Below are 25,483 nucleotides of genomic sequence, written 5' to 3' on the forward strand. Positions count from 1 at the left end.
ACTCTGCCACTTGGAGGAAGACCTTGGGAGAAGCTCTCTCGACTCTCCTGAACCTCTATTTGCTCATGTACAATATGGGAATGAACTTACCTGTCTCAGAATGCTAGACAAGATCAAAGAATACCCAAAATATGAATGTATTTTTGTAATCAGCACAAGAGAAATAAGCGTTGAATCATTGCAGCCTGCAAACAGCCAAACCTGAATTCAGGCTGCTGGCAGCTTGGTTGAGAGGCTCCATCTAACCTGGGTTCTTCCTGCTTCCTGAGTGTGGACCTGGCTTCCAGCCCTTGCAGCAGAGCGTGCACACCTTGGACTGTGTCTCCTAGGACTGCAGTGTGGCCAGTGAATCTGCATTTTTAAAAGAGCTCCCTGGAGACTCTGGCGGGGAGACTGGGGCCTCCCAAGGATCACCATCTCCACCGAGGTTATAAGTCAGATAGGGAGATGCCAGTGGGAAAGAAAATCTCCCCAGCCCCCTGTCCCGAAATCCAGGTCCTAGCATTGCCCCAGAGAAGAACACTCCAGTTGTCTTCTACTGCAGGCACCAATGGGATATGCCCTGTTTATCAGGCTGTGAGCTTCCTTGAACACCAAGGGCAAAGGACCCTGAGTAAATGGCTGGAGGATGAGGGGACAGGCCTGATAGGGCAGCCACTTTATTTTCTTAACCCTTCACCCTCTGCCCTCTGCACTCCCCACTTAGATGTCAAACCAGGCAAAGCTGACTGTACACTGATGCTTCAGACATCTTGAACAGTTTTCCACATGCCTGGGCTTTAGCAATAATAACAACACTCACACACAAAAAGGAAAGAGAAAACAAATTCCTCTCAGGCTGAGTGTTCACTGCCCTTGCTTTTTAAGCCCTTGTGTATCTTCAGAGAAATTTAATCCACATGACTCTAATGCATTTACATTGAAGTTGTTAAGTCAGTTGGTTTTACGATCATTTGATGTCCCAGAAGCTCTGGTGCAGAGTGCAGAGGGCCACTCTGAGCCTTTGGTCCCCTGGAGCAGAAAGCCTCCTGTTGCTGAGAAAAAACAGAACTGGGCCCCTCAAGTTTCCAATTTGTCATTGAAACTCTTACCCCGGAGAAAGACGAAACCTCAGCTCTCAGCAGAACATTTTACCTTCTTCATGCAAGGGCGTTAGAGAGCAGGAGCCTGACAGTCCCCAATGAACTCCAAAGGGGGACACCTTTAAGACTCTGTAGGCTTTAAGAACAAGAGACCACAGTGAACTCCCTGGTACAGCTTAGGGACGTGAGCAACTTGTAGGAAAAGTAGGCTTGTCCCCATTGTACAGGCAAGGCAACTGAGACTCCAAGAGATGATATCATTAAAGTGTCAGAGTCAGGTCTGGAGCCCAGATCTGTCTTCTCCCCCTGCCTCAGGGCAGGGGCCCCATTAGGCACAGGAGCAGTCTCAGCCCTGAGGCTGAACCTATGGTCGTCCTCTGCTGTGCCCCTCCCCACCAGCTGTGCTGCTGGCCCATGACAGCCGACGCTGTGGTGTTCTGAGGCCCAGCACTAAACACATTCACATGAACATATGTGGGAAGAACAGGGACTGAGCTGGCTGGAAAGAAAGGGTGTACGCTCACAGAACCCCAGTCCCAGCTGATGAATACCAAGACAGGTACACACAAAAAGGATCACAGGAGTTCATATGCGGGAGAATTAATTTCCAAGATGACAGGAGAGGGTGGTGGAAGGAATCGGGCAAGAGTTGTGAAGGAGGGGGCTTCCAGATGGGAGGATTTCCATGTGCAGAGGAGACTGGGTGAGAAGAATACAGCAGATGCAGGGACCAGCACTGGGGAGAGTACAAAGGCAGAGAAGAAGAAACCACATTTAGAGAATGGACACCATCCATGTGGCTGGAGGAGAAGGTGCAGAAAGCAGAGTGGTGAGGCCAAAGGAAAGTGAGGATCATACCATGGGGGCCATTAAATACCAGAGCGAGGGGACTGTATCTGGGAGGCCATAGGGAGCAGGTTTTAAAGCAGGAGAATCATTCAGCAGAGTTGTCATTTAGAGTGATCAATTTAGCCACATGGAGGATAGAATTGAGGGAGGAAGCCTTGGAGGTGAGGAGTCTGGTGGGAAGGCTGTAAAAGTACAGGTGAGAAATCTACTCAAACTAAGGGGGGCTCGAGAGAGGGGCTGACTGATGAGGCTCTATAGTTCTTTATTCATTCAATTAATGCTTTTTGACTACCAATGCTAGGTCCTGGAATTCAGTGACGAACAAAATTGCAAAATCTCTACCCTGATGGAGCTCTTGTTCTAGTGCAGCAAGACACATTATTAGTTTGCCCATCATCTGTCAGATGCGGACCGGTGCAGGGGAGGAGCAGTAGCGGGGTAAGTGGGCTTGAGAGCAGTGGGTGGGGGTGAGGGCTGCTACTTTATACAGGCTGTCAAGGAAGGCCTCGCTGATAGGGTGACGGTGACCAGAGACCCGAAAGAAAGAAAGAATCTGAGATAATCATGCATATCTGACAAAAGAGTATTCGAGGCAGAGGAAATGGCAAATACAAAGGTCCTGAGGTAGGGACGTGCTTGAAATGTTCAAGGAACGATAAGTGCATCTGGAGTAGAGTGCGCCAGGGCCAGAACAGGAGGAGGCGAGGTCAGAGATGCAACCGGCTGAAGGATGACTAAGGACAGTTCTCGCTGACTAGGAACATGGTTGTGTCCTTAACACAAAAGCAAAATCCAGCAACAGGGTGCAGGCTTTGAGACAATAAGTAAGCTAAACTTTAGACCCACTGGTTTGAAGTATCCGAGGGTCATCCGGTGCAGATGGCCAGTGAGCAGCAGGAAGCAGGGGCTTTCAGCTTGGCAGGGAGATCAGGGCCGAGACCCAGATGTGCATCGGGAGGACTCCATTGGCAGGGAGAAGGAAGAATCGCAGGATGCCTGCGGGTGTGAGCAGGGAGGAGGGAGAGAAGGCTGAGAGAGAAGAATCAGACGCAGGTGTAGAAGAGGGTGCTGTGTCCCAGAGGGCAGAGGAGGGAGGCCTGTGAGGCAGGAGGGTGGGGCAGCCCCGTGGAGAGACAGCAGCAGCTGGAGCACCTCACCCAGAAGCAGCTGAAGGAACTCGCAGGGCTGGGCGAACTTCCATCAGGACCAGAGCCTGGGGGCGGGGGCGGGGAGTATTCATGATGTACATTAACACACACGGAATAAGTCTAGGGTCCTTACAAGGAGTTACTGTCATGTGTGTAAAACATCTGGAATGACTACTCTACAGCAGTGATTCTCAAATCTTAGCGTGCATCAGAAACCCCTGGAATCCTTGTTAAATTGGATTGCTGGGTCCTGCCTCCGGAGTTACTGATTCAGTAGGTCTGGGTCGAGCCTGAGCACTTGCTTTGTTTAGCAAGTTCCCGGGCGGTGCTGGTGCCGCTGGTCTGGGAGCCACGCTCTGAGAAGTACAGGCTTAGGGATTTCCATTCACAGTGTCTTAGGCTGGTGACAACAGGCAGGAACAGAATTACCACACTGTGTAGGTGCTCCCATGTGGGGGGACACAGGGAGCCCAGAGACAGCGGGGGATGGGGCTGGGGGTGGGGTTAGGAGGACAGATAGGGGCTGATTTGGGGAGATCTGCTCACACCTCTTTCATGTAAGCCACCTGGAGCCTCCTCCCCTCCCTCTTATCCCTTCAACCTTCTCCTACTTTTCTGTTTCCTTTTTTCTTCTCTTTGTCTGTTTCCTCTTCCTGATTTCTGGGTTTTCCACCCTGCTCCTTACTTGTCAACTTCTCTTCCCACCTCCTCCCCCTGCCATCTCCTCCTCCTCCGTCCCTTCTCTCCTTCCTCCCCGCCCGCTTCTTCCGCTCCCCTCTTTTCCCTCTCAGCCAAGTCTCTGATGGAGATGGAGTTTGGGAGTGCCAAAGCAGGGGGAGGCTGCCCATCCCTGTCCCCTCCCTGCTTCTTCATGAAGCCACCAATGTCGTTCTCATTTGCCTGCCTTGTACCCTTGAGGGGAGGGGAGAAGGAGCCTCACCCTGGCTTCCTGGTGATCGTGCCTCACTCTCCACCCTTGCCCTCGGCTAGCTGGCTGGGCACAGTGCCGGGACTCTCCCATGACTGGGGCAAAGGAGGAGAGTGTGCACAGAGAACGGGACAGGGTGGTGAGGCAGGGGCCCTGGACAGAGAGAAAATGGAGAAAGCGAATGCCGGTGGAGTGGGAGACTGAGAAGGAAGTTAGGAGATGTGCTGGCTCCTGCGGAACATACTAGAGCCCCAGTCTACATTCTAGGATGTCCTAGATGGGGCTTGACTTGTCCAGAGTCACAAGGGGTCCTAGACAGCCTCCCCACCTCTTTGAAGGGTCTCCTTTGGGATTCTTTTGCAACAATTTAACTCTGGGCCGTGTGGCCAGATGCTGAAAGGGCTGTGGGATTAGGTGTCCTGTGGATGGACCCTGAGGCAGTGAGGAGGGAGACCCAGGAACTGGTCAGGCTTAGAAGAAAATCCTGCCAATACCCCTCGCCACCACATCCTCCTCCCAGTGGGGTGACATCTCACAGTGGATGGCACCCATTGGCCCCTGAGGTGGACAAGGGTTAGAAGGGACCTGGGTTAGAAGGGTTAGAAGGGACCCCATCTCTCCCCGGAGACCTCTCTGCAGATGCAATGTCTTCTGCTTTTGGAGACCTCAGGCAGAGGGGATAGCTCCTTGGCCTGAAGATAGGGCCAACATTGCCATGGACCATCAGTGGACCCTGATTCTCAGAGGCAGAGGTGGGCTGGGGAGGGACAGGGTGTCTGGGAGCAGGCCAAGGAGGTGCAGATGGACCATGTAGTCCCATGGGTGGGTTTGGCCTTCAAGGCTTCTCCACCTGCTGTGGCATCTCCCCCCACCTAGGAGGGATCTTAGAAATTATTTACCCCAAACCCCTTATTTTACGGATATGGAAAATGAGGCCCAGACATAGAAAGAAACTAAACCAAGGTCACACAGCAAGTCAATGAGAGCCAGGACTGAAACCCAGGTCTCCCAACTTCCAGCCAGCCTTGCTTACACTTCTGTGAATTTCCTAAACTAAATTCTAATTTGGGTAAGGCATTAATTCTTTTACAATGGCTTTATGTTCTGACCTTGCCAGATAACAAGTTTGTTTTTGCACAAGGGTCTTGCATGTCTATAAGCAGAGAATTTCAAGTTGACTGTAAAGGTAATCCATGAGGAGTAAATCCACAAAAACCAGCTCTCCTGCCTAGGCGCAGAGGCAATGCCCTCCTGCCCTGTCATCCCCTCATCTCCCAGCCCGAGGTTTTCCAGCTTTCATCTGTGGTCCTTTTCTGTGGCTTTGCATGGTATCTCAGGGCATCTCAGGGAAGGCACAGGTCTTCTGCCTCAGCAGATAACATGAAGGCACATCAAGGTGCCTCCTCACTGCAGGGAACATCTAGGCATGGAAATCACACAAAACTGTCCCCTTTCCTGCTTGGCCACTTTCAAGCCATGGGAACTTGAGCACGTCATGTCCACCTTCTGGACCATGTTTCTTCATCTGTCAAATGGGCATGGTGATGCGAAGCCCAATGAGTTCTCATGAGGAAGAAATAGGAGATGGTGTGTAAAGTGTCTGCCATGGGCCAGGTGCTGGATGAATTAGTTCTGTGTGCTAATCTCTCCTAGAGAGGATATGGTGTCTAGGGAGAGGTTTCAAGGAACGGGCCCCCAGGACCTGTTGTTTGGGCAGAATGATGGATCTTATCCAAGTCTGTCCTTCCTCATCATTGACAATACCAGTTGTCAGGCCTGGAGCAAGCTTGGCCTTTGTTGCTGTGGGAATCTCGCTGAGGAACATCCCAAGCTCTTTTCTCCTGGCTTGGGCCCCCAGAATAGGCTCCCAACACCACAGCGCAGAAATGCCCTCTGCTATTTTCTCTTGGAACAAATCAAATCTGGCACCATGACTCATTCTGGTTAAAGGATAAATCACTACAGAAGCAAAGCCCAAGACAGGATGAAACTACCCAATTCATGAGAAAGAGAGAGAGAGAGAGAGAGAGGAAAAACTGTATTCGTGGGGAAATGTTGGCTCAGGGCCCCAGGCCAAGCCACCCAGCAGACCCTGGCAGACTCACATGGATAAGAAGAGAGTGAGACTCAGAGCTCTGGGAGAGTGGAAATCCAGACAGTTGTCCTCACTGGCAGGAGCTGGGTCACCTCAAAAGCACAAAGTAGCATTGAGAGCAGCAAAGACGAGCCCCAGAACCCAGAGAGAATTCTGGGGCAGTGTGGGCCTGCAGATGGCTCCCAAGGCTCCTTGCATCTCCCCAATGATTACTTTCTTCTGTACTTGCTGCCTTATCCTCTCTCCTTTTTTTTTCTTTTTCTTTTTTTTTAAATGCCAAACCAACACAGGAAAGTCCCAGAGGTTGAAGAGTATGTCAGTGAGGGCACAGGAACTTCTGACACACGCAAACCGGCCAACCAGAGATGGAGCTAAGGCCAGCCATCAGGACCATGGAGCATCCTTAGTGCTGAATTTCAAAGGCAGGGGGACAACCATTGCATGCTTTAGGGGTAAGACACAATCTCGGTAGTGGAAATATTTAAAAGAAAGTCTCAGGGTTACTAACCTCCAAGAAAGCAAATAAATTTAATTTGGGCAGTTCAGGAAGCCAAAGGACTTGGCAACTTGGCACCTTCTCCACCTGCCTCTTCCCACCCCTCCCCCCGGCAGCCTGTGGCTCTTACACGTCCCTCCTTCTCTGAAGCCGACGTCGTTCATTCTGTGATCCCAACATCCTTCGTAAGTCCAGCACAGGAGAGAGAAGGGGAGATCCTCCCATGAGGTGGAGAATAAACTGATGCTGCAGTTCACTCCATCTTCAGAGTAGCTTTCTGTAATTTCACAGTTTTGAATTTTCAAGGCTGTACTGGTTTCAGTTTTTTTCAGTGGCGTATCTCTTTTTTTCTTTTCTTCAAAATTTTTTTTGTTGGAACATAGTTGATTGTACATATCTGTGGGGTACAGCATCAAATATCAATATCTGTGTGCAATATGTGATATTCAAGTCAAAATAATTAGTATATTCTTCATTATTCCATGTAGTTGATTTTCATGGCCCTTTACCAATTCCTCCCTCCCCCCGCCCCCTCCCTCTTTCCCACTTTTGGTAACCTCAGTTCTGTTTTCTTCTTTTGAAAGTTCAACATATTATTATGAATGTTGTATCTTTCTCTTTTTATTTATTTGTTTTATTTTTATGTTTTTAGCTCCTCATTTATAAGTGAGGACATGGGGTACTTCTTTTTCTGTGCCAGGCTTATTTTGCTTAACATAATTTTCTCTAAGTTCATCCATGTTGCTGCAAATGGCAGTATTTCATTCTTTTTTAAGGCAGAGTAGTATTCCATTGAGTATATGGACCACATTTTCCTTATCCAGTCATACGACGATGGACATTTAGGTTGGTTCCAACTTTGGCTATTGTAAACAGAGCTGAGATAAACATGGGAGTGCAGGTGTCCCCTTGACATGATGACTTCCATTCTTTTGGGTATCCCAAAAGTAATCCCAGCAGTGGGTTTGCTGATCATGTGGCAGTTCTATCTGTAGTTGTTTGAGGGAACTCTATACTGTTGCCCATAATGGCTGCACTAATTTATAGTCCCACCAACAGTGTAGGAGGGTTCCCCTTCCCCTGCATTCTCACCAGCATTTGTTATTCTCTGTCTTTTGGATAATAGCGAGTTGTACTGGTTTTAATTGCTCCTTGGCACTTCATCTGCAATTATCATAAAGGATGCTAGAAGGAGCAAGATGGCCCAGTAATGGCTTCTCTCTCCAATCATCTAGGCTTCCTGTAGATGTCGCTAACTCAGGGCAGCATGTGCTTGCATTCAGGTAGGTTATAAAATGTAAACAACAGAACTTATTGAAAACCACAAAGGGCAATACGCATATTTTAAGATTATATACAATTAAAATAAATCAATGTGCTATAAATGCCTTTTCTCACTAATCTTAACTGTGATCAATCACTTCTTATCCTAACTCTTGTTTTCCCCATGCTTGGATAGAATACCTCCTTCAAACTTTCCCTGACTCCTTCATAAAGAATCAGGGCTCCTTGGGCTCTCAAACTCTTCCAAATAGCTTTTCTTCTCTTTTGGTGCCTTCTTGTCCACACAGCTTCCTTTCCTTGGGTAAAGGAGAAAAGAAGATGAGGTGGTAAACAAACAGCTAAAGAGAGAGTAAAGAGGGAAGGGAGGCTGTGAGTCCCCCAAGGTTAGGGCTTGCCTTTCTTCATCTTTGCATGCTAAGTGCTTGGCACAGGCCCGCAGGAGGAGAAGGAGAAAGAGAGGCAGAGAGTGGTTCTGGGGTCTAGATGTGACCCATGCTAAATCTCAAGGAAGCACGAAGCCCGACATTCTTGTTATAAGGGGTCTAGGGGACTGGTCGGTTAGCTGACTTGGTTAGAGCATAGTGCCGATAAAACCAAGGTCAAGCGTTCAGATGCCCATACTGACCAGCCACCAGGGGGGAAAAAACTGACTAAAGGATCTGGGGACTATAGGAGAGGTTGAGATTTCCTGTCCTTTTCTTTCCCTTGCAAAGCATGGAAGGTCCCAGCTCAGTTGAAGTCAGCCAGGAGGGCAGGTAGGTGGTGATAGTGGCCTGGCCCAGACCTCAGACAGCTTGCTCTGTGACAGCAGCTCCTCTCTACATTATCCCCTCTGCTGCTTCCCAACAGCTGAGCCAATGATTTTGTAACTCAGGAGGAGGACAGTTCCAAAAACGTAATGATGGATTTCACCCTCCCATGGTTCAAGTTAGTCCACAGCCTTTTTGTTCCTTTATGGCTCAGAATAAGAACAATTCTGTAAGTATAGCCCTTAGTCACAATGCAGAGGGAGAGGAGAAAAATAAACCTGGAACCAGGCAGAGAGTACTGCAAAGGTGTCTGCATAACCAGTGGTTCCCGCTGCGACACAAGGCTGGCTTCTGTTTGCTCTGCTCTCCTGCACCCTGTCCCCCTCCCAGAGGTGGGGCAAGGACTAGGCAGGAGAGCTGCCTCCAGCCAGCCAGGTGGCTTAGCCTCTCTGGGTCGCAGTTTCCTGAGCTTCAAAGTAAATAGAAATGTTGTCTCTCTTTCACGGGGTTGTTGTGAGGATCAAGTGACTTAATGTCAGGGGATGCCCCTAACACAACCCCTGATACATAATAACCTCCTCCAAAACATTCATTCATGCATCCATGTATTTGCTTAATTATATAAAGTGCTTTGGAAATAGATGAACACACATCCCAGTGTTTGTTAAGTATTTCTTGATGGGGCTCCTTGTCCCTATCCCTATGTGTCCTGTTTTTCATTATTTCAAAGCCTGGTGATCACCTGATAATATTATCCAGGAGTTCCCAAAGCTGGCACAGAACCGAATCACCCATGAAAGTTAAAAAAGAATACAGATTTCTCAGCCAAGTTCAAGAGATCCCAAAACAGCATCTCTAAAGGTGGTTCCCACTAATCTATAGTTTTAAACATCCTAGATGAGTCTAATGCCCAGCCAGATTCTGGAACCACTGACTTAATCCTTTTTAAAAGGTCTGTGAGTTCTCCTGGATTGTTGTTTAGCTCTTTTCCAGGCTTACATTGAGAGTGGCCCTCAATGCCTGAATCCGAAGGGGTGACCAATGGCAGAAATCTAAGGACCTCAGAAAGCAGATGGGGCAACCTGATCAGGGGGACAGTGTGATGCTTATCAGCCCATGGAGCCATCTAACTGTCTGTCTGTACTTAGAGCCACTTTAAGCAGAGTTCTCTGGACAAGTGAGGACTAGTGAGGGAGGGGATCGGAATGTCAGGGAGACATCGGTGAGGACGAAGAACAGGGATGAATGGCATGAGCCTGGGTCGAGGATGACTCTACTGCAAGCTCCATGAAGGCAGGCACTTGTCTTTTCCTCTGGGTCCACCCCCGGACCAGCCTTCACCATGGGAGGCAACTTAGAAATAACGCACATAAGCACTGGCACCATGCTGGACTCCAGGAGCCGATTCCTCCCGTAGGCCCCAGCCCTTCTTTACCCAAGTGACACCTATTCATGGTGCAGGGCTCTGACCAGGAGTTTCCTGTTCCAGGAAGGCTTCCCAGATGGCTTAGCAAGAGCCCCTCCTCTGTGCCCCACCATACCTGGGCAGCCCTGGGTAGTGCTGTCCTCTACACTGAAACCTTCAGTGTGGGTCTCTCTGCCCTCTCCAGACTAAGGGTAAGGCCGGTGCTTCCTTCATCTCTAAGTCTGCATGCCCAGTACACAGTAGGTGCTCATCAGCTATTCTTTTGAACTGAATCTGTCTAAGTCCCTCATTTTACAGGTAAGGAAACTAAGGTCCAGAGCAGGCAGGTGACTCACCCCAGGTCACTTAGCCCTTCTGGGGATAGATCAAAGTTAACCATAAACATATCAATGGGCCCATGAACAAAAAAGAATTCTGTCCTTTTACTTCCAGCCTTCTCCTTTTCCTGTATGACCCAAGCCCATGTGGCTGGTGGACATGGGTGGAATAACGAATGTCCCAGTTGCACCTCAGCCTCTGCCTGAGTGGGTGATTTGGGGTAAATCCTGATATTCGCTGGGCCTTGCTTTCTTCCCCGGTCAAATGGGAATAGCTCCCCTTGCCCGGCCACCTCCCTGGTCATAGGTACGATGGAAAGAGCTGTTGGATGTGTATGCTGATCACATGTAAAGTATTGCCATCCTAATTATGAACCAAAGGAAACACACCTGCCTGGAATGGAGAGCAGGGAATTCTGAGGTCCCTTTCCTTGCCACCAAGCAATAGCTAAGGAGTTGTCAGACCTACGCATACCAAGGAATTAAAACTATACATTCCACTGAGAAACATCTGTCCAAACTATTGCGGTGTTTATGTTTCATTTTCAGAGCAGAGTTGGTAAGAAAAAAAAAAAAAAACTCTGAGCATGACTTAGAAAAACAAGCAAGGATTTATCAGGCATTTTGAAAAGAGAAGGGGTGATTTTTATACCATGCACTCAGCCTCTCTTGGGGGAGAACAGACCACAGCCACCCTCCTGGGGAGAGCTGGGCCAAGAGCTCACCAAGGTAGGTGGTCCCTCTGCAAATGGGACCCAGGAGAGCTCAGCCCAGGTCTGCTCCCATCTGTACCCCAAGAAGCAAAATAAAGACTTTGCTTGTCTTTGCAAAATGAGCAGCCTCTTCCATCTGTCCGTTCATTTATTCACGCAACGAGCAATTAATTATCCAGCCTTGGCTGTGTTCAAGGTAATTTGATCATCACTGAGGGGGAGATTAAAGATGGATTAGGGTCTTTCTCTGCTACCTAGAGGCAAATTATCTGGAGGAGAGAAAAGACACAGGCAAGACAGGTACAAACAAAGCATCATGGGAATCGAGAGCACTTTCAGCTGAGAGATCAAGGAAGGCTTCCTGGAGGAAGAGGCACTGAAGGGCAGACGGAACGGGGATGGTCAGAGAGTTTGGGACGAGAGGACTGCTCACACAGAGGCAGGAAGGAGAGAGTGTGGGCATGTTTGGAAATGGGCAGATGGCCCTGGCATTGGGGTATGAGAAGAAGAGGAGTGTTGACAGGTTGATGCCCTTTAACTAAATGGCACAAGCTGGCCGTGTTTACTCTTCTCAGTCCGTGGGTCAGCTTCCCATTTTCCCCTCCAGTAGGTTCAGAACTTTTTTTGTGGTCACCTTCCCTCACTCTTCCCTCTTCTGTTCCAAGTACCTCTGCAACACAGGAAAAAATGCTGTTTGGGTGTAAGCTGAGGTGTACCCAAAAGTTGCCAGGAACAAACCGGAGAGCCAAGCCCATGAAATCAACATTTGTGGTGATGCTTGTCAACAGGCCATGTGCCTGAGACGGGAGGCTTGCCTCCACATCCAGCCTTCGGAGTAATGTGTGCGCGCTTTGTACTTTTATGGCTACTCATAGCTGCTTGTGCATGGAGGCCTTTTTATTTATTAGTATTGTTAAAAGGCTTGTGCCATAGGAAACACCTAAACATTTATCAATAGGAAAAGGGCTAAGCCATGTAAGTATCCATCAGTAGGAGAATGGTTAAAAAGAAAAGTATAACACTGTGTAACCACTGTAAAGAATGAGGCAGAACTGTATTATCTATCTATACCAGGCCCACCCTTAACATCTGAGGGGCCTGGGGCCAGAATGCAAATAGCAGCTCTGGCACACGGCCTGTGACCCCCTCTTTCCACCTACAGTTCCCTCTGGCATGTGTGGCCACTGCAGCCTGCACATCCAAGCTCTGTCCACACCCCCGGAAAGCTGCCACTGTCAGTGGTGTGATCCTCCATCAGAAAGACAGATCCAAGGAAAAGGCTCGTGCAGGCCCTAGAACTGGTGCCAGCAGTTGCGGCAGGGGATTCCAGCATCCCGGGTACCTAGAGTAAGGGGACATGGGCCTTAGGCATCCTGTCCCCTTTACCCCCAGGACTCCTCACCCCATAGGAAGGGGCACAGCCAGAGAAGGGTGGGAGTGGGACCCAGGGCAGGGCCCTAGTCATAGGAGCTAAGGGTGGCATTGATAAATACTGACATGGAAAGGTGACCATGTATAAAATAACTAAGTGGAAAAAAGTATGTTACAGAGTCATATATGTAGAATATCCCATTTTTTAAATTCTCTACAAAAATGCCTAGAAGATTGTCTGCACCTCATGCTGCTGATGGTAGTTTTCTATAGCAGGCTGGCTTGAGAAAGGAAGGAAGAGGACTTCTGAGTTTTACTTTGCCCAGTCCTGCAGTATGAACATTGTACAACAAACATGTACTACCTTCATAATCTAAAAAAAAGTCATCATACTTTTCAAATAAGTTAACACTTTTTTGAAATAAATAAGTGGGTATTTCATATGTGTTTTCCTGTGACCAGAAGAAACAAAATAATTTTTTAAAAAAAACTAATAAAGTCAATCTCACACCATTCCTGGGCAGTCAAGGAGGTCGCTGTAGTTGTGATCCCCAGACGCAGTGGGTGGGAGCTCCCGGGGCAGAAGTGCTTCCTCCCTCGTCCTCCTTCCTCGGTAGAGCCCGTAGAGCCGTCAAACCAGCTCCCAACCCTGCCTGCACATACGGGAGCTAAAAATACAGATTCCTGGGCCCTGTCCCAGACTGGCTGAATCAGAACGTTCTGGAGTTGGAGCCCAGGAACCTTCATTTGTACATCCCCAGGTGATTGTGATGACCAGCAAGGTTGGGAACCACTTCCCCTCAAAACCCTGGAGGATAAGTGGCCCTCGGTGTTCTCATCTACCAAGTGGGACTGAACATACCAGGGCAGGCGACAGCCTTGTCGGGGGCCACAGTGTGGAGTCTGCTGGTTCCTCTGCCGAGGCTTGCTCTACTGTCCCAGCTGGGTCAGCAGGTGTCTAATACAAAAGTGGGCTGCCGTCAGTGGTCCCTAACTGCGGGCTGTTGGGTTACAGTTGTCCCACCAAGCCAGGTGATTAGCTGATTCATTCAACAACTATATTTCGGGACCTACTCTGTGCCAGATGCTGTCCTAGGTGCTGGGGTATCTGTAGCTGCAAACCTGATCCGCAAGGTCCTAGCTCCCTTGCAGCTCAAACTCTGTAAGGAGATGAGGACAGTGAGAAGGCATATCAAGAAGACAGCACTATAAAAATAAAAAATATACTTAATAAAAATAAAAATAATATAAAAAGTAATAATAAAATAAAATAAAAAAGAAGACAGCAACAGATAGCGCAAAGTGCTGTGAGGGGGATAAGGCAGGTTGGTGAGGCGGGAGTGACACGAGGTCAGGAAAGGCCTCTTTGGGAAGGTGGCTTTGGAGATGAGCCCAAAATGATAACTGAGAGGACCTGGCTGTGCACAACATTCATAGCAGTCCTGGTAAAAGGGGGAACAGAGAGGTGAGCAGCAGCAGTGAGGTGGTGCAGAGCCTTGTGGGGAACGGTGAAGAGGGCGGGTTTTACTAGAGTGGATTTGGGGCAGCGAGGGCCGAGGGCCGCCATGCCTCTGCTTACCCCATGTAAGCACCTCTCACAGGTCTCACACCTGAGTGTGCATCAGCATCCCCTGCAGGGCTTGTTAAAACACATATGCCGGGCTCCACCTCCAGCTTCTGATTCCACCAGTGGTCAATAGGGCCTAAGCCGCCACACGTCTCACAAGCTCCCAGAGGAGGCTGATGCTGCTGGTCTGGGACCCAGTTTGGCAGCCACTGCTGTAACTGTCTTTAGGCCTGTCTCCTCTGGAAAACTGGAGGCTTCTTGAAGGCAGGGATGATGTTGCGGCCACCATCATGCCCCCAGGGTTTGGTGCGTTACTGGGAGCTCAGTAAATGCTTATGAATCCATGAATGAATGAGAGCATGAACTGTCAGCCACACGAAATAATGTATATAAAGCCCTTAGAATATAATAAGCAGTATGTATATGTATTAGTCAGGGTTCTCCAGAGAAACAGAACCAATACGATGTGTGTGTGTGTGTACATGTGTGTATGTTTATATAGAGAGAGATTTATTATGACGGATAAATATAAAGCCTCACCGCAATTATGGATGCTGCAAGTCCCCAGATCTGCAGGGCGAGTTAGCAAGCTGAGGTCCCAGGAGAGCTGATGGTGAGTTCCAGTCTGAAGACTGACAGGCTCAAGATCCAGGAAGAGTCGATGTTTCAGTTAAAGTCCAAAGGCAGGAAAAAGCTGATGTCCCAGTTTAAAGGCAGTCAGACAGGAAGAATTTTCTTTTACTCAAGGCAAAATCAGTCTTTTTGTTATATTCAGGCCTTCAACTGATTGGTTGAGGCCCAACCACATTAGGGAGGGCAATCTGCTTTACTCGGTCTACAGATTTAAACGTTAAACTTGTGCAAAAACTCCCTCACAGAAACATTCAGAATAATGCTTGACCAGATATCTGGGCACCCTGTGGCCCAGTCAAGCTGACACATAAAATTAACTATCACATATATGTGTCAGTTTAAAACACACACAAAGGATTCCCGTCTCTGATGAGGGTTTTGTAGAGGCCAGGAGAGTAAGGGGTGCACTGGCAAACAGAGGGGTCCTCATTTTCCCAGCCCCCAGGAGCCCAGGCCTTGCCAGGTGTCTAAGCCAAGGTGAACCACAAGTCCTTGCAGCCAGCCCAGGAAGACATGCAGGTGCTAATGTCTCCCCTCGAGCAGGTTCCAGGCAGGCTCTCTCTGCACACCCAGCGCAGCCCCGGAGCCCCCAGTCGGCAGGCACTCAGGCTTGCTGTGCTCAGCATTTCCCCAGCCCCATCTTGAACACATTAGCCATTGTACTCACACTGGCCAGAGGAGATTACATTTTCCATGGAGAGAGAGAGGGAGAGAAAAGGCCTCACTAAAGCAATAGTCTCTCCTTTGTTCACTTGAGTTCTTGGCTCCTCAAGTGAAACCCCCTCCCCGATACCCCTATCTGATTTCAGAAGAGGAGAAATGAAACCAGGAGAGAAAACGGACAAAAGGCCCCGTGTGGGTTTGAACTGGAAAGGGAGGTTGCTGGGGGAGAAGAACAGGTGAGGGAGGGGATGGGATGAGAGAGGAGAGGGGCGAGAGGCCCCTGTGGGGACAGGCCCAGCTGGCTCTGGAGAGGGGAGTCCTCTCCCCACTCTGAACCCCAAGCTTTCTGGTTCTTCACAATGGTGAAAAGAATGCTGCACTTGGAGTCCTGGCTCTGAAACTGAGTGTCTCTCTGCAGGCCTATTACATCCATGTTCTGAGCCTCAGATGCAAACTGCCCTGCCAGCCTCAAAACTATTCTGGTGATCAAAATCAAGTGCAATCAAATTGCATTGAAAGTGATTCATTAAAATGAAGAGGACAATTAATAATAATGTTATATATTAGGATGTGAGATCCAGGCTTTGCAGAAGGGAGTCCACAAGGCTAGCTAAGGAGGGGATTGAACCCACATCTTGCCTTTCCTAGACAGTCCATGCCAGCCTCTGGGCTCAGCACCTCTGCCAGACGCAGGCCCATCTGTTGGGTTTCCCTTCTTTTTTCCCCAAACATCCAAAGGCCTTTATGTGCCCATGGCCTCGAGCTTGCCCCATCTTCTGGGGAGCTAAGCTGCTCACACCTGCCCCACCAGACACAGCCAGTAAAAGGCTGAGCTGGGCCTAGAGCCCCAGCCCATGCCTCCAGGCTTTCTGCCTTCTGTAGCTTAGAGAAGCACTGCCGTGGGAGTCAGAACACCATCCACTGATCCAACTCTGCCATCACCTGCTCTGACGCAGCACTTTTCTGTTCTGGGCCTTGGATGCTGCATCCAAGGGTGGCCCAAAGAACCTTCGCATTTCCTCCCAGCTCTGACAGTCTTGATGCCAGTTACCAGGTAACTAAAAACATCTGAAGGGTAGGGTTCCCTGGCTGAGCAGCTATTGTAAGTGGGATGCACATAAAACAAAAGAGTTTCTGTTCCCATAAGGCTGGACCAAGGAGCAATTTTATGCATTCAGTTAAATAACAAGAGAGACATAATGTAAATGGTGCCAGCAATTCCACCCACCACTTACCCAGTAAGGATAAGCCCCATATAGAGCACGAGCTGGGAGATATGAGTCTGCTCCTCCCTCATTTGTCTTGGTAGTCATGCTCCTCTTATAGCATGGTAAAGTGTGGAGTTTCTAGGGGTAATTTGAACTATGTGCACTTTTTTATTTTTTGCCTTAGACACTCTAAAAGGATGTTTTCAGCTATAAATACCTGAAAACTCAACTCAAACAGACTTACACAATGAAAGGTAGTTATTGCTCATATATCGGAAAAGTCCAGGGGAAATTCATGCAGGCTTCAGGTATAGTTTGATCCAGGGGTGCACAGTATCGTCAGGACTACAGCTGCTTCTCTTGGTGCCTCTCTCAGCTCTCCCCTTCTCAATGCGTCTCAGTGCATCAGCTCACACCCTCATCATCACAAGGTGGCTGCCAACAGTTGCAGGCCTTGCATCCACACACTGCAGCATCTAAAGAGACCACCTTGGTACCTGGGTCCCAAGTAGAAGTCCTGAGATCACTCTGGGGTGACGAGTCACTTACCCACCATGACTCAATCAGTGCAGTTGTGTACTGAATTGAATTATGTCCCCCCAAAACTCACTGAAGCTTGAATTGTGTCCCCCAAGTTTTATGTATGAGAAACTTAGCCCCCACTGTGACTGTTAACAGGGTGGAAAATCCTATTATGGTAATTGAAAGGTGGAACCTTGAAGAGATGATTGGATTGTAGGACCATGCCTAGTGAATGGATTTAAAATGGTGGTCAGGGGTGTGGTTCTGAGAGCTTTAAAAGAAGAGGAGAGTCTGTCTCTTTCTCTGCTCTCTCTGCTTCTATCATCTTGCAATGTGAGACCCCTGGGTCCCTGTTGCCACCACCAGATGGACTTTGGATTTCTCAGCCTCAGAAACTGTAAGCAATAAATTTCATTTTCTTTATAAATCACCCTGTTCCATGTATTTTGTTATAAGCAACAAAAACGGACTAATACAAGCTGGGAGATAAAACTGGCCTAACCTGAGCTATGTGCTCCATCCCTGAAACTGGGAACAGAGCCATATTTCCTGGATCCTGAAACAGAAATGAGGACTGTTGGGAAGAGGGAAGCAATTAGCATTGACTTTAGAACAGAAGCTGGGTCCCTCCACTGAACCTCTACGCACGGAAAATACTCAACTTCTCAGCACCCCTTTTTCCGGGTAAGGAATTTGGGGGCTTCTCTTAGGCCTGAGGTAAGGCTCCCAAAGCTGCTGCTTCTGCAGACTCTCCTACAGAAGGCTAGATCAGCCATAGGGACCTCTTTACCAAGTGCCTTCAAGACCACTCTACACTGGCATAGCAGGGCAGACCAGAACATCTCAGCCCTCAAGGAATTACACCACCACGACACTGGCCACACCAAGCAGCAGGGGTTATGGGATGGTTTACGAGGCAATGTTTGGGATCGTTAGCGAGAGCTTCCTGGAGCAAGTAGGAATTTATGCCAGATCTTAAAGGAGTGGCCTACAGGGTGGGGTGGACGCACCCCAGGGGATGTGCTGGACAATATACTGGCATACAGAAATAAAACGATTCAAGTTCTATTTAGGTTTATATCCTATCTGAAAAAACAAGATTACTAATATTTGATATACAGATCGACAGTTTACACTAGTATAATTTACATATAAATTTACACAGATTGGGGGTTCATGTCACCTTTTTTTCTGATACGAGATTGCAATTTTAAAAGTTTGGAGAACAAAACTGCTTTGCAGGATGGAGTTGAGGACAAGCAGGACTCAGGATGAGTCTCCATAGGGCCTCTTAGCGAGGACGGAAGGTAGGCGGTCGGATGGGAGACCCCACAAGCCACGGCCACTTCTCTTAGCCTGTGTCCTGCTGGGAGGCAAGAAGCCCAGCATCCAGCAGGGCCACGTCCTGCCTTCCTCAGGTGGCCATCTCCACAGTGAGCGTGCTCCCTTAGCAAAGCCCTGCTTAGAGGGTGGCCATCAGAGAAGGGGTCCTACAGGACTGTGGCTGAAATGCGTGCTGCCAATTGTCCCACCAGCCGAGGCCCTAGTCCCTGCGTCTCTCCAGAGGAATGCTGGGAGCCCGCAGCTGGTGACTCATGACACACAGCCCATGGAAGGAGCCCAACGCTCGCCACGACCTTTGGGGTTTGCCGTGCCGTCTAGTGCCCACACCAGAAGGTATTGGATATCCAGCCCCCGAGAGGCACAACAGGCCCTGAGGCTGCAGATGGCTATACAAGCCTGAGGCCGCAGAGGGTGGCAGGGGCTGCCAGACCCCAAGGAACAATTTGACTGGTCTCAGTGATGACGTGAATATTTTCCCTGCATTTGGCAGTTATCCCCTCAAAGTGAGACTGAATCATATCCTCAAAACCTCAAGCCCGAAAGGCACACGTAGTGCCCAGACTCAAGAATGGAGAGGAGGGCCCAGCTAGGCCTTCCCTTCATGGCCAAAAGGAAGCTATCCCAGAAGAACTCCAGCCCTAGCTCTGCCGCAAGTGAACTATGGGGCCTGCATCAGCTCCCCTCCTGGGTTCTCAGTTTCTGCATCTGTGTTATGGGGACAGTAAGCCCTGCTCTGCTACTCCATGAAGTCCCCAGAGGCTTCCAGAGACATGAGGTCTGGAAAAATAGAGATGGGATGTAGGGAGCAGCCCTTATTTTCTCAAAAGGACAAAGCCCAGTCTTACAGACCTAGTGGATTTACTGCCAGATTGTCCCATCTTGGTCATTGCCAGGACACGTGACTTCTAGGAAGCCACCAGTCTTTGTGTATAGCTTACCTAGATACGGCCCTTTCCATTTCTCAAAGCCTTTTATCATCTGTGACTTTCCACAGTGACCCTGGGAGGCAGGCAGTGCAGGAACTGTTAACCCCATTTCACAGCCAAGAAAATCAACATCTGGAAAGCTAAATGACTTCCCAAGGCCACTCAGCAAGCTGGCAACAGAACCAGGATGAAGACCCCTGGATTCTCAGCCCAGGGATCTCACCCACTACTGAGGGCCCTCCAAGTGGGCCACTGGGGCCTCACAGTTGCACTCTGGAAAATGGGAAGAGTTGTGAGGGCCCACCCTTGGCAGGCTGGTGGGGTGTTTTCTAGAAGACACATGGGGATAGCCATTGTAGAAGATGACCATGATTTTTCTAATCGAGAACATGCTGTGCCTGATTGTCTCAGAGGCACTCTGCAAGGTGCTCCTCAAAGGCACTCTTTCCAGAAAGCACCCACCCACCACATGGCAGTGCTTCCCAGGAGGCAGCGTCCCTCAGGAAGACTTGCTCATAATCAGGTTGTCCTTGAAAAATGGAGCAGAAAGTTTGGATCCCAAGCCTCCCATACTGTTCTCTCTCTCCATCTCTCTCCATCTGTCTCTCGGTCTCTGTCTCTGTCTCTGTCTCTCTCTCTTTTGCTGGAAAGAATGGAGCAGCCTTGACCACACAATCACTTGCAGAATTAAGTAGCCAAAAATCACGTCGTCTAGACAAACATATTTTATGGGTCCAATTAATTCCTGCCAGTCAAAAATAGGCATGCTTAATAAGGGGATATATTTAGAATATGTCATTATCTGGCTCCCCGGGGGAGAAACTTCAGCTCTGATTTCATAGACTTAATTTCAAACAGAACTCTGGTAGCTCCCACTTCAGACCTGGCTTTCTTTCCGAACAGTCCCGAAGTTGGTGGGGGAAGGCAGGGCAGGCCAGGGGGAGCATTTGACTACAAGAAGCCACTTAAGTCCTGTGTGGCCTGAGCCTCCCAGCCCATCTTCTCTTGGCCATCTGAAGTCAGAAAACAAGTGGTGGCTTCTTCTTTGGGCTCTGTTGTCAGGTGGCAGTAAGCCTCTGGCAGTGCAGTTAAAGGGCTCTGGCGAGTCTCCTTGCTCCCAAATGTCTCACCTGTCCCTGTACCCCAAATTCCACCACCATCAAGTCTTTATCCCTTGGGATCTGGAAGCCTTCCAGGGCTGTTGTGAGCTGTGGCACCCCCTCCCATGACAGACCAATGTCCCTGGAAAGGGTAACTGTTCTTGAGTCACTGAAAGCTATTAAGGCCTGGGCAGAGAGCTGGGTTGACATCCAAGACCTAGAGGGTTCTGGATACACCATAGGCATGCAGAGTGGGCACTGAAGGGGTTCACTTGAGGTCAGCCCTGGGGCTCCCGCTGCCTCCCTGGGCCACTCTGGCCATCCCCTGATGGTGCTGCCCTATGGTGGGTGGGAGATGAAGCATGGAGGGGCTGTGGAGAGCTCTAAGGAGAGTATCGGAGGGCCTCCAGTCTGAGCAGGAGTTCTCTCTGGCCTCAGGGGAGGTGCGTGCACAGCCTGTGCCCCCAGGGTCACAGGCTTTTCCTCCAGGGCACTGCCTATGGGGATTGGCCAGGCCAGGAAGAAATGGCTGCTCATTTTTCCCTAGAAATATGTGTGCACACAAGCAAGGTGTATTCATTTCCTGTGGCTGCTATGACAAGTTATCGAGCTGGGTGGTTTAAAACAGTACAGATGTGTTCTCTCACAGTTCTAGAGGCTCAAAGCCCAAAGTTAAAGCGGCATTGTCCGTACTCGCTTTGGAGGCTCCAGAGGAGAACCTCTCCTTGGCTCTTCCAGCTTCTGGAGGCTCCAGGACCTCCTTGGCTTGTGACGGCATCGTTCCTACCTCTGCCTCCATCTTCACACAGCATCCTCTTCTCCCGTCTCTCCTCTGTGTGTCTCTTATAAAGACAATTGTCATTGGATTTAGGGCCAGCTCAGATAGTCCAGGATGACCTCAACTCAAGAGCCTTAACTTACCATCTGCAAAGACATTTTTTCCAAATAAGGCAGAAGCCCAGCTGGTGGCTGCCCCTGGCCACTCATCAGCCCACCGGCTGCCTTGCACATCCTGAACAAAGACTTAAGGGCTCAAGGGTAGCCATGACCACTAGCAATGTGCCCCACCCTAGGTCACCCTATAAGATAAGATGAGGAATGAGGCCCCCTGCAGGGAGGGACAGATGGCCAAGATTCCACAGCTCCAAAAACATCATTCCTCTGCCAGAATGACTACCGTTACCACCCTCCCACCATTTGCAAACTCATATTCACCCATTAAGATGCAGCTCAGGCACCATCTGCTCTCCTGCCAAGGACTCGCCTCCATCCCATTTGTCACAGGGCCCGTGCAGTCTTCATCTCTGTATTTTCAGATCCAGGCCCCATGACTTTATGCTGAAAGGCCAGCATCCCCCACCCCCACCAGGAAACAAGGTCCAAGCCCGAGGGTCTGCATGTGGCGGCTCCTCCAGGATTCCTCCCACTTAGCTCCCCCAGCACTGCCGGCCGGCTTCCACCCTCTGACAGGGAGGAGCACCTCCCCACCATCTTTGCTTGTCTTCTCTTCCTTCCCAGGCTGGTCGTGGGCGCCCCATTGGAAAGCAATGGCCACCAAAAGACGGGAGACGTGTACAAGTGTCCGGTGATCCACGGGAACTGCACCAAGCTCAACCTGGGTAACTTGAGCCAATGGTTTCGTCACAATGAGGCCCACCCTGGTCTAGTGTGGGGCAGGCTCAGTCACACTGGCTCCTACCAGCTGTACCATGAGGTGACCTAGTTGATGTCACTGCCCCCATTGTACAGAGAGAGGAGGCAACTTTCCCATAGTCACCCAGCTTGTCAGAGGTGGGCCAGGATTCAACCCAGGCCTCCACATTTCCAAGCCACTGCACTCAACTCGGGGTTTCTTTCCCAGCAGGGGGAAAGCATTTCCTGTCTTCTTTCTGATCTTGAAATAATAACAACAATAGGCAACATTCGTATATCTCAGATAACGTTCACCCTGTGCCAGGCACTGGTTTAAGCACTTTTTAGGTATTTCAACTCATTTAATTCCCACAACACCCATATGAGATTGAACCACTTATTTAACAGATGAGGGAATGACAGCTTGTGGAGTGAGGGGACCTGCCCAGGGTCACCCAGCTACTAAGCAGCAGGGCTGGGATTCCAATCTAGACAGTCCATGGTCACCCCTTACCCACTACGCAACACTGCCTTTCTGAAATGGAGGAGGCTTTGTTCTTCATTGAAGATTTTTCAGGCATATTCTGGAGACTCCCAAGTCCTCGAAAAATCTGTGTGCACATGCATGCATGCACATGCATGCACAGACAAATGCACACACATCCACCAAAGCACTCATGCCAGTCCACTAAGTTGCTTCCACATTGTCTAAAGCTCAGATGGTGGCTGGGCTGTTGCTCCACTTTCAGAAGGGAGCAAAAGTTCCATTTGGCCTGAAAAGCTGCAATTCCAGGCTTCACCCTGGAGCAGTGGCCTTCCCCAGGGCCAGGACCTGCAGCTTCCCCCTCTTCCAGGAGGGGAGCCCCTGCCCTAGAGCAGCGGGTGGGCTCTCTGGGGAGGTAGGGCATGGGCAGGGCAGCAGGGCCCTCCAGGCAGAGAAGGCAGAGGCTCAGAAGGATTAGATAGATGAAAAAGCTGGATGCATGAGAAAGCCCAAAGAACTCAGATCCCCGGGGCAGCCAGCTGCCCATCACATGGTGCTGGAGGCCGCTGCTGCCCACATTGGCATCCACGCCACAGGTGGGAAGTTCAAAACCCACCACAGCCAGGGCCCAAACTTCAGTGAGGAAACAGTCTAAGGGAGGCGGGAGGCTGGTTGGTGGTTATGGTTCCCAGTCATGACCGTCCCAGAACACAGGCTTCTGAAACAGGCCAAGCTGGATTCCCCTTCCAGCTATACAATTTCTTTGCTGTGTCTCCAAAGGGAGCTCGCATCCACTCTCTGAGCCACAGTTTGCTCATGTGTAAAGTGAGGAGGGTGGACTCAGCAACCCCTACGATCCATTCCAGGTCTAATCTGTCCCTATCCTTTAATGAGAACCTAGTATGTGCCAAGCCCTGTGCTAGTTATTGGGAATACAGCAGGGAATAGAAGCCAAGGGGTTCTGCCACAAGGGGACAATAAGAGAGTAGACAAATTAGGAAGCAGGATAGTTTCAGGAAGGGATAAATGCTGTGCAGTAAATCACGGCACTGTGATAAGAGAGGCTGGGGGTAGAAGAGGTGGAGAGGGGTTCTACCTCAGCAAGGTGGTCAGGGAAGGCCTCTCTGAGCAGGTAACATTTGAGAAAAGGCCTAATGATGAGAAGGAGTCAGGTGTGGACAGAGCATTCCAGACAGAGGGAGCAAGTGCACAGTCCCTGAGGTGGGCACAAGTCTGCCCTGTTGGAGAATATAAAGCAGGGCCATGTGGGTGGGGCAGAGGAGTGAGGGGAGTGGTTGGAGATGTGGACACTGTGCTTGGGGCCCAGGCCACCGAGAGAAGCTCCTGGTCCAGGTGGGGACACAGACGTTGAATCAATCATTACTTTTCTCTGTTGCTCTGGTCTCCAATGTGGTCCCCATTTCCCTCCAGAAGGAAGAGGAGGCATAAAGCCATCAGACCCTGGAAAACATGCCTGAGCTGGGGCGTCAGCTGGGAGGCAGTGGGTAGCAAAGTGAGTTGGGACAGAGGAAAATCACTCTTCCTTTGAGGAGCAGTTCTCTCCCTCCTACAGAGAAAAGTGTGGTAGGGAGACCATCTGTCAGCTTATCCCACAGTGGAAAATGCAAGGCTGGGAAACCCGAGTCCTGGGTTTTCCTACGGCCTTTCCAGGCACTGGGCCATACCGTGCCAGGAATGCTCTCTCCCCTCTCCAGAGAAGGTTAAGTGCGTGTCAGCCATTCGCACCTCAGTGTGAGTCTCGCACTGGCAGCTTTCTTCCCAACACCTGGATGAAGTCAGGGTTTTAAATGAGAGGCAGGGGCTGGGGGAGGTGACCTGATTCTGGAAGGCAGGTGCTGTGTGAGGAGTGGCTTGCGCCCAGGAACCCTCACGCAGACCTGCGGAGGAAGGTGTTAGTCTCCCATTCACAGAGGGGCAGGGCAAAGCTGGACTTGAACAGGAGTCTTTCCTACTCCAGTGCAGAGGTCTTTCCTACCATGCCCCTGTAGTTTCACTAAGGTCTTCAGTGCCAGGGGAGAAGAGGAAGAGAGGGGCAGGGTGGTGTGAGGGGCGGGCCCCTTGAATAAAGGAGGGCAGAATTCTCCAGGCCAGCAGGGGGCAGAGGCTACCCAGTCGAAGCTTGGAGCTTCCTTTCCAGTCCCCAGAGCCACCACGACACCCTCAGATCGGGAAAAACTCAGGACGTAATGTCAGATGGTGTACCTCGTGGAAGCCACCAACCCTCTCGACACCTTGAGAGGGGGTCCTGGGAGGGCATCCACAGTACTTTGTAAGTGATGAGGTGCCTAGAAACACCAGGGCTGTTGCTAGTATTTTTTCTCTGGCCTGTTTGGACAGACAAAACAGAACAATCCGTCACTCTCAGCACAGCCAAGAGGGGTGGATTTCAAAAGAAGCCTTACTGAAAACTGAGGGAAACCAGTGGGAAAAACAACAAACACAGCTGCCCCCGCCCACCAGGCCAGCCTAGAAACAGTCACTGACGCTCTGCTCTGGCCCTGCGAGTCCCCGCCCCCAGCTTCGCTGGCAGGCCAGCTCTTCACACTTCCAGTCACGGACAAAGCGGCATGCAACCCGTCCCCCCAAGCAGCGAGGACACCTAGATCCAACTCACAGCAGTTGGGACTGCCCCACTCCAGCTCCACACAGTGCCCGACCCCCTCCTCCCTGTCCCTCCCCCGCCCCTCCCATACTGTGGGGCGGACACGCACAGGCACACATGCGCACACACACACCCCTACATGCCGACATACTCTGGGGAATTCAAGCTCACTTCCTTCCGTTCAGTGGCCTGTCGGGATGACCCTGTCAAACCTCAGCTGGTATCGTTCTTGTTATGGTTCTCATCTGCTGCAGAGCCAGCCCTCTCCCAACACCCAGCTGGCTGATAACCCTGCTCCCAAATGCCTCTCTTGGCAGCCAATG

General features: G+C 50.1%; 1 protein-coding gene across 1 annotated transcript in view; it reads left to right on the forward strand.

The window, feature by feature from the left end:
- The window catches only part of ITGA11 (integrin subunit alpha 11), a 106,328-nt gene that overhangs the window by 27,390 nt on the left and 53,455 nt on the right, over positions 1-25,483 (forward strand). Inside the window, exon 3 of the mRNA XM_063090032.1 lies at positions 21,940-22,040. Within this exon, the coding sequence (XP_062946102.1) occupies positions 21,940-22,040 (101 nt within the window). The remainder of the gene's footprint in view (positions 1-21,939; positions 22,041-25,483) is intronic.

Source organism: Cynocephalus volans, chromosome 3 (assembly GCF_027409185.1).
Source record: "Cynocephalus volans isolate mCynVol1 chromosome 3, mCynVol1.pri, whole genome shotgun sequence".
Classification (NCBI taxonomy): Eukaryota; Metazoa; Chordata; class Mammalia; order Dermoptera; family Cynocephalidae; genus Cynocephalus; species Cynocephalus volans.